Below are 16,419 nucleotides of genomic sequence, written 5' to 3' on the forward strand. Positions count from 1 at the left end.
AGAATCCCAACAGTGCAGAAAGAGGGCACCAACCCTCTGAAGAGCATCCCATCTAGACTCAGACCCCCACTCTATCCCTGTTACCATGGCTAACCCACCTGACCTGAACATGTCTGAACACAGTAATTTAGCACAGCCAATCCACCTAAGCTGCACATCTTTGGACTGTGGGGCGAAACCGGAGCACAGAGGAAACCCACACAGACACTGAGAATGTGCAAGCTTCACACAGATAGTTACCCAAGGATAGAATCAAGTCCAAGACCCTGCCACTGTGAAGACAACAGCGCTAACCATTGATCCACCTTGCTGCCCTATTTGAACCCACAACCTTTGAATGGCCTCTTTAACCACTGCCTTCATTGTATCACAGAATTGCAGTGTTGGCATTCATTTCATGAGGGCTGGAATACAAGAGCAAAGATGTACTGCTGAGGCTGTATAAAGTTCTGGTCAGACTCCATTTAGAATATTTCAGATAGTTTAGACCCCTCTCTAAGGAAGCATGTGCTGGCATTGGAGGGGCTCCAGAGGAGGTTTGTAAGTATAATTCGAGGGATGAAGGGCTTTTCATACGAATACCAATTGAGGGTTCTGGGTCTGTACTTTATGGAGCTTAGCAGGATGAGGAGGGATGTGATTGAAACTAATGGACACGGAGAAGATGTTTCCAATAGTGGCAGAGACAAGGACCCAAGCACAGAGTGAAGACATGAGAACTGAGATAAGGTCAAACTTCTTCATGCAGGGGGAAGTTAATCTGTGGAATTCATTGCTGCAGAGAGCCGATGAGGCGAAGTCATTGAGTATATTTAAGAGACAGATCCATGATTGGTAAGGAGCGCAAGAGTTACAGGACGAAGGCAGGAGATTAAGGTTGAGAAAAATATCAGCTATGATCAAAAGGCAGAGCAAACTCTATGGGCTAAATGTCCCAATTCTGATCCTTTATCTTCTGGTCTTATGATTACCTTGAATTGCAGAGCAGTTTGATTGATTGTATAATCTTCTCCTGCTCTTATTTCCTTTATCATAACATTCTTATGTTTGAGCCAGTTGTAGTACAGGTTGTTCTCTATAATATAAGTTGCGCTCCTCTGCAACCTCACGCTATAGAAAATGGTGCTGTAGAAGACCGCTGTAGAAAATCGCCCTATAGAAGATTGCTATACCCATTCAATAGAAAGTTTGCGTTATCCAAATACCGCCCACAATTTGTCAATCACGTTATAGCCAATTCATGTTGACGAAAACACTTAACTCACAGCTGGTATGTATCCTTACACCTATCTTGGCTTCCATGGCTGATAATACACTTGTCCAATGCAAATCTATCAACTTCATTTGTTAAGTTTTGAATTGGCCCCATCCCATTGTTAATGATATTATGAGACATTAAGGGTTCACTGTATGCAGCAGTACATTCTGACATCGTCCCTTTGCATGGAATCTGCTAAATTGAGAGTATCAACTGGCAGTGAGGTGTCATGAGATCTCATGAATATATATCCAATAGGAGAACTGGCAACTTCTTGCACCACATCAAGAATTACCCTCATTATTGAATTAGTGATGGGTTGAAATTATGCCTCTTTGCAAAAAAGTTATCAAATTAAGGGCTCTCTTGTGGTACTTTGGTAGTGTCCCTAGCCCTGAACTGAGAAACCCGGATTCAAGTCCCATGTGCTCCAGTGATGTTCTGATCTGAGCAAATTGATTAGAAAAAGTATCCTGTGGCACCATTTACTCACCATATTTACTTGTCTTTTAAGTGCTATATGGATCTTGGTTTGACCACATCAGAGACTGGTATAACCATAAAGATGAACTCAACTTGTTGTTTGTAACGTATGAGGATATGCAGAAAGTAAGTATAAATTTAAATGGTTAAAATCATGAATTATAAAGGCCTGGTGCTATTACATTACAGAAAATGCTGTTAAATCTTAATGTTAGCATTTGCATAATTTGTACTGATGTTTAATTTTGTTTTGATTAAATGATATCTGTGGGTGCTGATAACTATGAAAAATATATTTGAATTTCCAGAGAGAGGAAGGATCATGTAACAAGATTTCTCAAATTTTAAAACTTGTTGCGTCAACTTGTGAAACAATCTAATGGCCATCTAACCTATATTGTTCCATTATAATCCATATGTTTATCCAATGACCATTTAACTGCCCTTAAGGTTGGCAAGTCCACTACTGTTGCAGGCAGGGCATTCCACACCCTTACTAATCTTTGAGTAAAGAATCTACCTCTGACATCTGTCCTATATCTATCACCACTCAATTTAAAGCTATGTCCCCTTATGCTAGCCATCACCATCCGAGGAAAAAGGCTCTCATTGTCCACACCCCCCACCAACCTAACCTCCACTCCTGGCACCTTCCCCTGCAACCGCAAGAAATGCAAAGCTTGCACAAACACCTCCCCCCTTATTTCCCTCCAAGGCCTCAAGGGATACTTCCATATCCGCACAAATTCACCTGCACCTCCACACACATCATTTATTGCATCCACTGCACCCGATGTGGCCTCCTCTATATTCGGGAGTCAGGCCGCCTACTTGCGGAACGTTTCAGAGAACACCTCTGGGACACCCGGACCAACCAACCCAACCACCCCGTGGCTCGACACTTCAACTCCCCCTCCCACTCCACCAAGAACATGCAGGTCCTTGGACTCCTCCATCGCCAGACCATAGCAACACGACGGTTGGAGGAAGAGCGCCTCATCTTCCGCCTAGGAACCCTCCAACCACAAGGGATGAACTCAGACTTCTCCAGTTTCCTCATTTCCCCTCCCCCCACCTTGTCTCAGTCAAATCCCTTGAACTCAGCACCGTCTTCCTAACCTGCGATCTTCTTCCTGACCTCTCCGCCACCACCCCACTCCGGCCTATCACCCTCACCTTGACCTCCTTCCACCTATCGCATTTCCAACACCCCTCCCCCAAGTCCCTCCTCCCTACCTTTTATCTTAGCCTGCTGGACACACTTTCCTCATTTCTGAAGAAGGGCTTATGCCCGAAATGTCGATTCTCCTGCTCCTTGGATGCTGCCTGACCTGCTGCGCTTTTCCACTACACATTTTCAGCTCTGATCTCCAGCATCTGCAGTCCTCACTTTCTCCACGAAGATTTTAACCTACTGCGAATCCTCTTCCTTGAAGATGCTCTCTTCCTCCCTCTACAAGGATTTCAGTGAGTCCCTCTCTCACTGCACACCCTCGGTCATCTCCTCTGCACAGAAGCTCTTCAGCCACATTCTCAAATAGACTCGCTACCACAGCCACATCTCCTTCCTCAGCACCTGCCTACAGAACCGACTGACCCCGCACGGACTCCGGACTACGTTCCGACCAACAAAATTTGGACCCAACTAGGATAACCAGTACCAAAACAAATCCGAAGCCTCCAGCAATAGACCTCCCTCAGGATCCTCCGCTCCACGCTTGCAGTCATGTGCCGCTACCTACATTCCCTGCAATTAGACCTACCCCAGCTCAGGACAACACTCTCACAGACCTGCAAACGACCTCTACTGTTCTTCATCCACAGAAGAATCCATACACTAAACAAACAGTTCTTCCTAGCCATATCAGAAATTAAAGACAGTAAGTACCAAAAACTTTCATGTACTTACCCCCAAACTCTGGGTTCCTCAACTGTTCCAGAATCTTCCATTGGCCTCCAAAATCAGTCCGGCGCCATTAACCACGCGGCCGCTACAGCGCCCGTGACAACAACCGCCGCCGCAGACCATGATGTCACTTACACCCCCACCGACCTCGCAGCCTCCGCGATCGTCGCCCAGACAACCGCCTCCACGATCGCCAGGAAGACCATCGCCGACAGATTCGCGGCCTCTGCGGCTATCAGGAATAACACTGTTTCTGTCGTTGCCACAGCCACTTCCGCCCCCTGGGTTGCCGTCGCCGCAGCCACTTCCGCCCCCAGTGACATCACTAACCTGCATGACCACCACGCCGCATGTGTCTCTGCCCCCCCACGCCGATCTCCGTCACCACGCTTAACTCCACCCCCACGCCGATCTCTGTCACCATGCCTAACCCCACCCCACGCCGATCTCCATCACCACGCCTAACCCCGCTCCCACGCCGATCTCCGTCCCCGTCCCCACTCCCAGCTCCAGCCCCACACCAGGTCCTAGCTCCCAGCCCTGTCGTGTTTTCACCGTCCCTCCAGAACTACCCCTCTCTGAGGATGAAAGATCAGTCCTCAGCAGAGGCCTCACCTTCATTCCCCTACGCTCCCGGATTAACGAGTTCAACATGCGGCGTGAAATCGAACAATTCTTCCGCCGCCTTCGCCTCCGTGCCTACTTCTTCAACCAGGATTCTCGCCCACCCTCTGACGACCCCTTCTCCTGCCTCCAACACACCCCATCCACCTGGACACCCCGTGCTGGCCTCTTAGCTGCCCTCTATCTCTTCATAGCCAACTGCCGCCGCGAGATTAACCGCCTCAACTTTTCCACCCCTCTCTCCCACTCCAACCTCTCACCCTTGGAACATGCAGCCCTCCACTCCCTCCGTTCCAACCCCAACCTCACTATCAAACCAGCAGACAAGGGAGGCGCGGTAGTAGTTTGGCGCACCGACCTTTACACCGCTGAGGCTAAACGCCAGCTCGCGGACACCTCCTCCTACTGCCCCCTTCACCATGACCCCACCTCCCAACACCAAACCATCATCTCCCAGACCATCCATAACCTCATCACCTCAGGGGATCTCCCATCCACCGCCTCTAACCTCATAGTCTCACAACCCCACATCACCCGTTTCTACCTCCTGCCCAAAATCCACAAACCTGACTGCCCCGGTCGACCATTATCTCAGCCTGCTCCTGCTCCACTGAACTCATCTCTGCATACCTCGACACGGTCCTATCCCCCATAGTCCAAGAACTCCCCACCTACGTTCGGGACACCACCCATGCCCTCCACCACCTCCATGATTTTCGCTTCCCGGTCCCCAATGCCTTATCTTCACCATGAACATCCAGTCCCTGTACACCTCCATCCCCCATCACGAAGGACTCATAGCCCTCCGCTTCTTCCTTTCCCGCCGTACCAACCAGTACCCTTCCACTGACACCCTCCTTCGACTGACTGAACTGGTCCTCACCCTGAACAACTTCTCTTTCCAATCCTCCCACTTCCTCCAAACCAAAGGAGTAGCCATGGGCACCCGCATGGGCCCCAGCCATGCCTGCCTCTTCATAGGATATGTGGAACAGTCCATCTTCCGCAGCTACACTGGCACCACCCCTCACCTTTTCCTCCGCTACATCGATGACTGTATCGGCACTGCCTCGTGCTCCCACGAGGAGGTTGAACAGTTCATCCACTTTATCAACACCTTCCACCCCGACCTCAAATTCACCTGGACCGTCTCAGCCTCCTCCCTCCCCTTCCTAGACCTTTCCATTTCTATTTCGAGCGACCGAATCAACACGGACATTTACTATAAACCGACCGACTCCCACAGCTACCTAGACTACACCTCCTCCCACCCTGCCCCTGTAAAAACACCATCCCATATTCCCAATTCCTTCGTCTCCGCCGCATCTGCTCCCAGGAGGACCAGTTCCAATACTGTACAACCCAGATGGCCTCCTTCTTTAAAGACCGCAATTTCCCCCCAGACGTGGTTGACGATGCCCTCCACCACATCTCCTCCACTTCCCGCTCCTCCGCCCTTGAGCCCCGCCCCTCCAACCGCCACCAGGACTGAACCCCACAGGTCCTCACCTACCACCCCACCAACCTCCATATACAGCGTATCATCCGCCGTCATTTCCGCCACCTTCAAATGGACCCCACCACCAGGGATATATTTCCCTCTTCTCCCCTATCACCGTTCTGAAAAGACCACTCCCTCCGTGACTCCCTCGTCAGGTCCACACACCCCCCACCAACCCAACCTCCACTCCCAGCACCTTCCCCTGCAACTGCAAGAAATGCAAAACTTGCGCCCACACCTCCCCCCTTCCCTCCAAGGCCCCAAGGGATACTTCCATATCCGCCACAAATTTACCTGCACCTCCACACACATCATTTATTGCATCCGCTGCACCTGACGTGGCCTTCTCTACATTGGGGAGTCAGGCCACCTACTTGCGGAACGTTTCAGAGAACACCTCTGGGACACCCGGACCAACCAACCCAATCACCCCGTGGCTCAACACTTCAACTCCCCCTCCCACTCCACCAAGGACATGCAGGTCCTTGGACTCCTCCATTGCCAAACCATAGCAACACGACGGTTGGAGGAAGAGCGCCTCATCTTCCACCTAGGAACCCTCCAACCACAAGGGATGAACTCAGATTTCTCCAGTTTTCTCATTTCCCCTCCCCCCACCTTGTCTCAGTCAAATCCCTCGAACTCAGCACCGCCTTCCTAACCTGCGATCTTCTTCCTGACCTCTCCGCCCCCACCCCACTCCAGCCTCACCTTGACCTCCTTCCACCTATCGCATTTCCAACGCTCCTCCCCCAAGTCCCTCCTCCCTACCTTTTATCTTAACCTGCTGGACACACTTTCCTCATTCCTGAAGAAGGGCTTATGCCCGAAATGTTGATTCTCCTGCTCCTTGGATGCTGCCTGACCTGCTGCGCTTTTCCAGCAACACATTTTCAGCTCTCATTGTCCACCCTATCTAATTATCTGATCGTCTTGTGTGCGTCTATTATGTCACCTCTTAATCATCTTCTCTCAAATGAAAACAGCCCCAAGTCCCTCAGCCTTTCCTTATAAGACCTTCCCTCCATACCAGGCAACATCCTAGTTTCTATCCTCTTTACCCTTTCCAGTGCTTCCATATCCTTCCTATATTGTGGCAATGAGAACTGTCTGCAAGTGCGGCCGCACCAGAGTCTTGTACAGCTGCAACATGACCTCATGACTCTGAACACTACCTACACTGTCAGGAAACTCTCCTGCACAGATTGGACAAAAACTGACCCATCTAAATAACTCAAATTATAATGTTTCCAGTCAATATTTGGAAAGTTAAAGTTCCCATAACAACTGCCCTGTTACTTTCACTCCTGTCCAGAATCATCTTTGCAATCCTTTCCTCTCCATATCAGGAACTATTTGGAGGCCGATAGAAAACTCCCAACAGGGTGACCTCTCCTTTCCTGTTTCTAACCTCAGTCCATATTACCTCAGTAGAAGACTCCTCAAACATCCTTTCTGCCACCGTAATACTGCCCTTGACTAACAATATCACGCCTCCTGGCTTCTCCCCTCTTTTACCACTTCCCTGATCTTACTGAAACATCTAAACCTTGGATCCTGCAACAACCATTTCTGCCCCTTCTCTGTCCATGTCTTTGAAATGACCACAGCATTGAAGTCCCAGGTACCAACCCATGCTGCAAGTTAACCCGCCTTATTCCGGATGCTCCTGCCATTGAAGTAGACACACTTCAAACATCTTACTCTTTTAACCTTAAAATCATATTCACGACCTCATTACTCTCAATCTCCTGTACACTGGAGCTATAATTCATGCTCCCATCCCTTTACTGAATTAGTTTAAACCCTTCCAGAAAGCATTAGCAAATTTCTCCCCCAGGATATTGGTACTCCTCTGGTTCAGGTGTAGACCATCCCCATTTGAAGAGGTCCCACCTACCCCTGAATGAGCCCCAATTATCCAAGTATCTGAATCCCTCCTTCTTGCACCATCCCTGTAGTCTTGTGTTCAACTGCTCTCTCTCCCTATTTCTCACAGTTTTTGTCCAATCTGTGCAGGAGAGATTCCTGACAGTGTAGGTAGTGTTCAGAGTCATGAGGTCATGTTGCAGCACATGCCATGGGTAACAAACTAGAGATAACAACTCTGTTTGTTCTCGCTCTAAGCTTCTACCCTGGACAGCATGGTGGCTCAGTGGTTAGCACTGCTGCCTCACAGCGCCAGGGTCCTGGGTTTGATTCCCGCCTGTCTGTGTGGAGTTTGCACATTCTCCCCATGTCTGCGTGGGTTTCCTCCCACAATCCAAAGATGTGCAGGTCAGGTGAATTGGCCATGTCTGTATCGTTGTACTCTCAATGTCTGATTATTGTAGCCTCACCTGTTTGATTCAGAGATAGAAAACCCTGAGAGTAGATATTGTTAACGATCCTTTGCTTCACAAATCCATCTTTATGATCATAAGAATCATGTAGACCTATATTCCAGTGTTACAAACTGATTAGGGTACACTAACCTTTGTCGTAAAGTAGACAAAATTTAAAATGCAGGTCTTTAATAAAACCAGAGATTCCAGGGTTTTAAGCAAAAGAAGGACATTTACTGTGAAAGAGTTAACAAAGCCTAATAGGCAATACTACCTATGACTCTTAATATCCAGAACTAAAATGAGGTAAATTTGACTAGTTTGCCTATTGATTCTCACACACCACAAAATGCACATTAACTAATAGGCAGTCTGATAAATTTCTTCATCACCCACATAGACGTCGGTAACTGTTGTTAATCACATAATCCTTTTAACTGTCATCCTCCTGAGAGATTTCAGTTTTACTTCTTCAAGGAAATAGTCTTTGATTTCCTACAGTAGCTGCCCAGAAACTGTTTGCCTTTACTCCAGTTCTTCTCCAGATATGTTATCTTCCTGCATTCAACTGGCTGGATATCTTCATCTAAACGCTGGGATTAACCGTGCTCTCTTAACAGTTCCAAGTAGATAACTACTGCACACAACCAGTCTCTGACCCAACTCTCAGTTTTACTGAGAAGATGACTGCACTTCAGTTTATCTGAGCTGACAGCTGCTCATAACAGATCCTTCTGAGCCCTAATTCCCAAATGCATTGGGCAGCCATTGCTCCAGTCCCCAACTTGTCAGCTACGAAGAGCTTAAAAAACTGCTCCATGTCTTTTCCTGTAGTCACCTGCACTGACCACTGACAGAATTTAAGCTGTCCAGAGCCATTTACCTGAATGAGTGCAGGTCCAACAACACTCGAGAAGCTTAACACTATTCAGGGCAAAACATCTTGCTTGATTGGCATGTATCCACAGACATTCATTCCATCACCAGTGCTCAGCAACAGTATGTACCATTTACAGAGAGTGCAGAAATTCAAAGAGGCTCCTTCTACAGCACCTTTCAAATCCACAATCACTTCCAATTCATCCATGAAGACAGTGGAGTCTTATGCTTCAGCTTTTTTTCTCTTGTCTTTTTCTTTCTTTAATCTATGTATGCTTTTCTCTCTTCTCGTCCTGAATTCTTGGCCTCAGCGCGGTCCTGGCATTTGGTAATGGATGAGTTTATACTTTGTCTAACCAGCATTTTCCCTCTGTTAAGACATTTTACAGAAGCTATACATCAGATTTATAATTGAATAACAGTATTTTAATTTGTTAAAGGATATCAGAAGCGTGATAGTAAAAGTTGTATCGTTTCTTAATAAAATGCTGGATGGAAAGATCTTGGAGTCAATTGTGGATCATTGCACCTTTGCATATATGAAAACAAACCCTGCAACAAACTACCGAGCTGCGTTGAAGCATTTCAATCATGACATTGGCCATTTCTTTAGAACAGGTGAGTTATGTTATTGATTACAGAAATGAACTAAGGCAATACAAATCAGTTTTAAGTTTGTTCTAAAGAGTGGTTCTGTTCCATTTCTTAAATAAAGTGTTTAAATTGAAATGGTGGATATATTTACAACATCGAAGCCTATTGCATCAAACTTTGATGATTAACCAGAAAATAGTACAATATTACTTTGGAATGCTCATGATGCAGAAATCATTGTACATTGGATCTTGATTTGTAATCTCTGGGGATAATTCCATAATCCAGTACTGCCCGCAGTGCAGTTGGTCCCAAGGAGATCATTGCTGGCATTCAGTCCAAGGATTTAAACGCATTCACTAGCTCATGCTTTTATAAGATGCATTTCCTGTTTGTGTTTCTGAACCAGGTTTGGAATTATCCTTGTTGGGAAATTGTATATGTGTGGATTACAAGAATTGGGATATGGATACATTTGTACATTACTGGGTTGCAAAGGATTTATCATGTGATTGCTTGGAACTGAAAGGTTAAAAGGTACTACAGTATATTTGTTCTTTGCAAAAAAAAAGTGACTTTGGAAAGCAGTGGCTAGCAAAGGTTCAACAGAAATGCAAGAGTGGAATTTTATTGCTTCAAGTGCTGAGCAAACCTGAAAAAACTTGATGGCTTAACGACAGCCTCTGGATTGACCTAATTGGTGTTATCTTCAATACACATTTGGGTAGAAGTCAACTGTTAATGGAGGAGTTTGTAAGGACAAGCAAGACCTTCTCTCAGTTGAGGGTCAGAAGTTGGATCTGAAAGCATCATGACTCTCCCAGTGAAATAGTTTCAAAAAGATCTGATAAAGTCTCCTTACTTTTTTCAGCTGAATTGACAGAAATTCAAAGAAATTATGAGAAATCTGAATGTGTCCCTTTATCTACAGGCTGTCTCCCTGATTTTTGCCTAAGCCTTTTCCTTTCTCTGTATTAGCTCTGCAGAGTCACATTCATCTTTGTCCTGTCTGTCTATAACTTTTTTATTCACTCATGGGACATGGGCATTGCTGGGCCAGCATTTATTGCCTGTCCGTCATTGTCCTTGAGAAGGTGGTGGTGATTTGTCGTCTTGAACTACTGCTGTTCTTGTGCTATAGGTATACCTACAGTACTGTTGGGGAGGGAATTCCAGGATTTTGACCCTGTTACATGTATTTCCAAGTCAGGATGGCTAGTGATTTGGAGGGGTACTTGCAGATGTTGTTCCCATGTGTATGTTCCTCTGCTCCTTCCAGATGGAAGTGTTTGTCAGTTTGGAAGATGCACACTAAGAAGCCTTGGTAAGTTTCTGCAATGCATCTTGTTGCTCGTACACACTGCACAACGTTGGTGCCGGAGTGACTGAATGTTAATGAATTTCATGTCAATCAAGCGATCTGCTTTGTCTTGGATTAGTGTTTTTGGAGCAGCACTAATCTAGGCAAGTTTGGAGTAATTAATCACTCTCCTGACTCGTGCCTTGCACATGGTGGACAGTTGGGAGTTAAATTATTTGCTGCAATATTCCTAGCTCTGACCTGCTGTTTTAGCCACTGAATCCAGTTCAATTTCTGGTCAGTGGTAAGTCGCAGGATGTTGATCGGGTAGGATTCAATGATTGTGATCCCTTTGAATGTCAAGGGATGATGGTTGAATTCTCTCTTATTTGGACATGGTCATTGCCTGGTCTTTGTATGGTGTGAATATTACTTATCACTTTTCAGCCTAATCCTGGATATTGTCTAGCTTATTGCATTTGAACTTGGACTGCTTCAGCATCTGAAGTTGTGAATGGTGCAGAATATTGTGCAATTACTGGCAAATATCCACACTTCGGATCTTATGATGGAGAGAAGGTCATTGTCAATGCAGCTGAAGATGCTCTGAATGAACTCCGGTGTGTCTGTGTCTGCCATTCAGGGGAATACAGTTTAATTCACATAGTAGCTTAGGTAAATGAACTTTGCACTTGCTTGAAGAATTTCAGCAGTTCAAGAAGTCATCCACCACCACTTTTTGAAGATAACTAGGGATGGGCCTAGCATGTCCCATGAATCAAGAAAAACAGTTTGTGTGTAATAACTGGTTTTTTTAAAGTTATTGAAAAGCCTAGTGAAAGACACTTTTGTTCTAAATAACAGTAATAAAGAGGAAACGAACTGATCATTTTGATCTTAGATATTTACATTTTTATTGTGTTTCATGGAGCAGTGCTTGACATCCAGTGCACTCCTTCTGTCAGAGTGGCTTCAAAGTTTAGGGTTTGGTGTGGGATCTTCTGGAGACAAGTGAAATTGAATTTGGAATAACATCAATTGGTAAAGAATAAAGGGACAAATGCCAGGTTTCTCATCTTTCAAAAAAACCATCTGTGGCACCTAATTTTATTTTAAAGTTGGAGGAGACATCCCTTACAAGTTTTAATTAAGTTAATTAAAGGCTAATATGTTTGTGAGGGACTTAAAGGTGGACATTTCTATTTCTTTTTTCTTCTAATGGACTACTTTCTGACATCTGACTGCTGCTGCAAAAACAAGCCCGTGAAAGGACAAGTGTTTCTTAATGTAGAGAATCTGTTTTTTTTTCAATAATCAGGATCATCTTGCCTCAAAACTCAGTATTGTGATGTATTAATAATCACGATTCAGTTATGTTAATAATTAGAATCTGAAATAACTCCACAGAGGTCGAGGGTGCACAATTCTTTAAAAGCTAAGAATGCAGCAATAATTAAGAGCATAAAGGTACACCAGATGGTGAGTCACTTGAGTTGGTAAGCATTCAGTTATCATTAAAGTGGCTTGATGTGGAAATGGGAATCAAAACATCAAGGAGAATTAGAACTTAAATCACATCAACAAAACGAAAAGGATCTTGAGATAGGGTAAAAGAGGGCTTCTATGAGGCTGGAAGTGGAACTTTAACAGACATGATGGAATAAAAAGAGAAAATTGAAATGAACACAAAATTAGAAGGCTTCAGTTTTAAACAAAAAAGACCTCAGATGCAGAGAAAGATTCTGATGAGGAAGATTTAGGCATAATATAAAGTCTAGTATGGAAAGGTTGAAATTTGTACAGGTTGTACTGATGTGGAAGAAATCGTCATATTGTTCGAAAAGTGGTTGAACGAACATTGGACACTGCTGGGGTAGAGCATATGATGTCTGCTGTCACAACAGATTTTGATAGATTATGATGCAGTAGTTAAGGCTATTTTGGATCTGTGTTGTTCCTGAAACAGTCAGGCAAAAAGTTTGAGAGTTAAGGAAACAGTCTGGAGAGAGGAATGTATTGAATTTGAATGGGTGACAGGGTAATTTTTATTTAGATATTGTATGAAGCTCTGAGTTATTATTCTCTTAGGTGAATTTAACAATTCACTAACTTGAATAATTAGGATTCATGTTAAAGACCAGAAGGTTGCAACAGCTAGAAAAACAGCAGAGATGGATGACGAGGATTATGAGTTGATCTATGAAAGTAAATTCTCTTTTTTTGTCAGTCCCATAAACCTAAGAAGGATAGTAGGTGGGAGAGAGAAAAGAAGCTAAAAGAAAGGAAATATGAAAGTGTCTCAGGAATTTTTCATTAACTGAAAAGGAGGATATTAAGGGTAAAAGTAAGAATCAAAGGCCAGAGTGTACACCATTCATTCTGAATACTGTAATTTGCATGGGAAGTCTTCAGGATTTACTTGGATATTTGTAAGAGTGAGTTCAAGAAAGGAGCTTAGATGGAAATCACCACAGCTTTAACTACGACTGTGAGACTAAAACATTACTCAGAGATTAATAAGGTAAATGAGAAGTAGGAAGGATTTCTCGTCCAAAGGAAAGTAACCCTTTTTCTCAAATGATATGTTAACCCGTAACTATATTAAGAGATATAGGAAATAGCAAAATCTCTTTCTTTTGAGAAAGATATATTTCCTCCAAATGTGCATTGACATCCAAATGTAATAAATGAACAGGTGGAGAATATATGCCCCTTCGTTTGTACAAAAAGCACTTAGATTATGACGTAATATTCAGAATAATGACAGAATTTTTACTAAATTACCCATGGATGAGATTGACTTGCTGCGAGGAAATGATTTAATTGGAGCATAGATGGTAACTTTGCCTTGAATTGCAGAGTCCAAGTGAGAATCAAGAAGTGGAACAATTACAGGAATTTTTCCACTGTCTGTCGTGGCCAGAGTAATCACAACCTGAGTTCATCAGAGGTCAAAGTTATACCAGAAACAGATGTTGGAATAACTGAGAGGTTGAAAGATTGATGAATTTTGAAAAATTAACAATAAATGTTTTGTAAGCCATCTTTGGATCTGCTTGTTAAGCCTCACTAGAGTTAAGTAAGTTAGCACAATCAGCTCATGTTGAAACTGAGGTTGAAGGATTTCCAGAGTGTTATTATGCTAAAACCAGACTTGAGAGCAAGTGGTGAATCCTCTCAGATATGCTGATAGAGAGTGGACAGTTATTAATCAGATAGTGGTACCATCCAAATGTCCTAAAGAAATATTGCATATAAAATACTCATGGCGGGACAAGTAGGAATATGGAAAACCCGAGCATTGATCAATATTTTTCCTAGCCAGGTATTTATAAGGACGAAATGCAGTTCTGTAAACTTGTCATAAACTTGAAAGATCTTGTCAAAGTACTAATGGAATTTACGGTAATGTGTAGAGATACACCTGGATGTTCATCTTTAGCCGAACATAATGTGGATTGTAGGGGAAATTGGCACCAATAAAACAACATCCTTGTTAAACCTGGTAAACAAGCTCAAGTGAAATAGAGATTTAGTACTTGTTAGAAAATCACTTAATTGAACTTGTCCATTGCAGTTGGAGTTTACCAGGAGTGTGAGTTCCTCAACATGAAGCATTAATTAGATTCTGCATAGATTACAGAAAAGTAAATGCAGTAACAAAAACAGATTTGTATCAGATTTCTCAGTTAAAAATTTGTATGGATAGGGGTGGCAGTGCCTCATTTGTTTCTGAGATTGAAGGGATACTAGAAATGACTATCAAGAGTTAGCAATATCAGCTTTTGTTGCACGAAATCAGTGTGTCAGTGTCGAATCATGTTGCTTGGGTTTAACAGCTCTCTTGTTACATTTCAAAAAACTAATGAACCAAATGGTCTTCAGTGTAGCTAATTATGTAGTTTCCTTAGATGATGTATTAATATGCAAATAAACTTGCAAAGAACATGTAGCACAATTGGAAACCTTATTTAGTTACAGTTAGCTGACTTGGAAATAAACTTTGTTAAATGTGAATTTATGAAAACAAGATGAACTTTCCTCGGAGGCACAGTGGAGCAAGGTCAAATGTTGCCAAGAATAGTGAAAGTAAAGGACAGAACTCCCTGTTCCTAAAACTAAGTGGGAAAGTCATGAGATTTTGGGGTATGTAACTTTTTATCAGAAATTTGTGCCAAACTTCAGCACAATACAGGCAAAGTAATAATGTCAAATAGCTGTTGAGAAGCTGAAGATAATCCAAATGAATGAAGCCAACTGGATTCCCTGACTTCACTAGCTCTGTTAGTGACAATTGATCCAGTGACTTTGGAGTGATATGGACATATTTCAAGATGATGACTTGCGAATATAGAAGTCAGTAGAGTACTTTTTATCAGTATCAATAGAAGTGCTCTACAGTAGGAATGGAAATTCTGGGATTATTGCTGGCTCTGAAACATTTCAAAGTTAACGTCCATCATAACCACAAAGAAACACATTGATGCTGACCATAATCTTGTTGCCTTTGTAAAGAAATTTAAAGTTCAAAATACTGGATTATTTTGTCAGAACTTGTTAATTCAACATTTGTAATAAAAATGTTCATATTGTAGTTGATAATGTAGGTAGTTGATAAGGAGGAGGTAATGTAGTTGATGCACTATCATAATTGTAATGAAACTGAAATAGTTCAGAGATTGAAATGGTAAGAAAATGTATGCATTTTGTATCAAGAATGAATGTAAATTTATGTAATTTTTGTTCTGTTGTATATGTGTAACATCACATTGTAATATATAACATTTCTGAAAATATAATTTCCTCTTCCAAGTATAGAGAAGTGTTAGCAAAGCATATATTTACAGATTATGAAAATTATAATATGGACATGTTTGAAACAAAATCTTAATGGAGACTATTTTCTGTGTGTCATTTATTTTAAAAAAAGTAACTTTGTGTCCAGGGAAGTTTTAGAGAGAACTATGGAGTTGTAATCCTTTAGTTGTTGAGTAAAAACCCAGTGGATTTATGCTGTCATCAAGGGTTGTTTTTGTTGTAAACTCTTATTGATGTTTATATGTATTGTAATTTATATTTAATGTTTAAATCTGGCATTTTTCTAGGGATTGTTGGAGACTGGAAGAATCACTTTCTTGTGGCTCAGAATGAGTGGTTTGATTCCATCTACCAGGAGAGGATGGCGGGGTTGCCTCTGAAGTTTGACTATGACCTCAAATAAGCAGTAATTGGAAGATTTTAGAAATGTCCAGCTAGCTCAACCTTGTAAGAAAGAAATGAGGGACAAGAATATGGGGAATTATGGACAGCTCAAAATCACGTACAGCATGGAAAAAGACCCTTCGGTCCAACTTGTCCATGCTGACAGATATTCTAAATTAATCTAGTCTTATTTACCAATTTTTAACCCATATCCGTCTAAACCCTTCCTATTCATATACTCATCCAGATGCCGTAAGAAAATTACTGGAATCTATTATTCTGAATGTAGGAACAAGCACTCGGATAATCATAGTTTATTGGTTGGAGTTCACATTGATTCATGAAATA

The 16,419-nt window shown here is 43.0% G+C and overlaps 1 protein-coding gene across 4 annotated transcripts in view; it reads left to right on the forward strand.

Annotated features, from left to right (window-relative positions):
• LOC122563629 (amine sulfotransferase-like) overlaps positions 1-16,111 on the forward strand; it is a 41,336-nt gene extending 25,225 nt beyond the window's left edge. For 3 of the 4 annotated variants that reach the window (XM_043717612.2, XM_043717611.2, XM_087976817.1), the window contains exons 5-7: positions 1,773-1,867; positions 9,416-9,593; positions 15,975-16,111. In XM_043717612.2, coding sequence (XP_043573547.2) covers positions 1,773-1,867; positions 9,416-9,593; positions 15,975-16,090 — 389 coding nt within the window. In that variant the 3' untranslated portion in view covers positions 16,091-16,111. Of the gene's footprint in view, positions 1-1,772; positions 1,868-9,415; positions 9,594-13,728; positions 15,888-15,974 lie in introns of those variants that run through there. The other variant, XM_087976818.1, reaches the window with a different exon arrangement.
• The last annotated feature ends 308 nt before the right edge of the window (positions 16,112-16,419 follow it).

Source organism: Chiloscyllium plagiosum, unplaced genomic scaffold, assembly GCF_037043375.1.
Source record: "Chiloscyllium plagiosum isolate Xiang-an unplaced genomic scaffold, Cpla_swu_hap1 HiC_scaffold_30, whole genome shotgun sequence".
NCBI lineage: Eukaryota > Metazoa > Chordata > Chondrichthyes > Orectolobiformes > Hemiscylliidae > Chiloscyllium > Chiloscyllium plagiosum.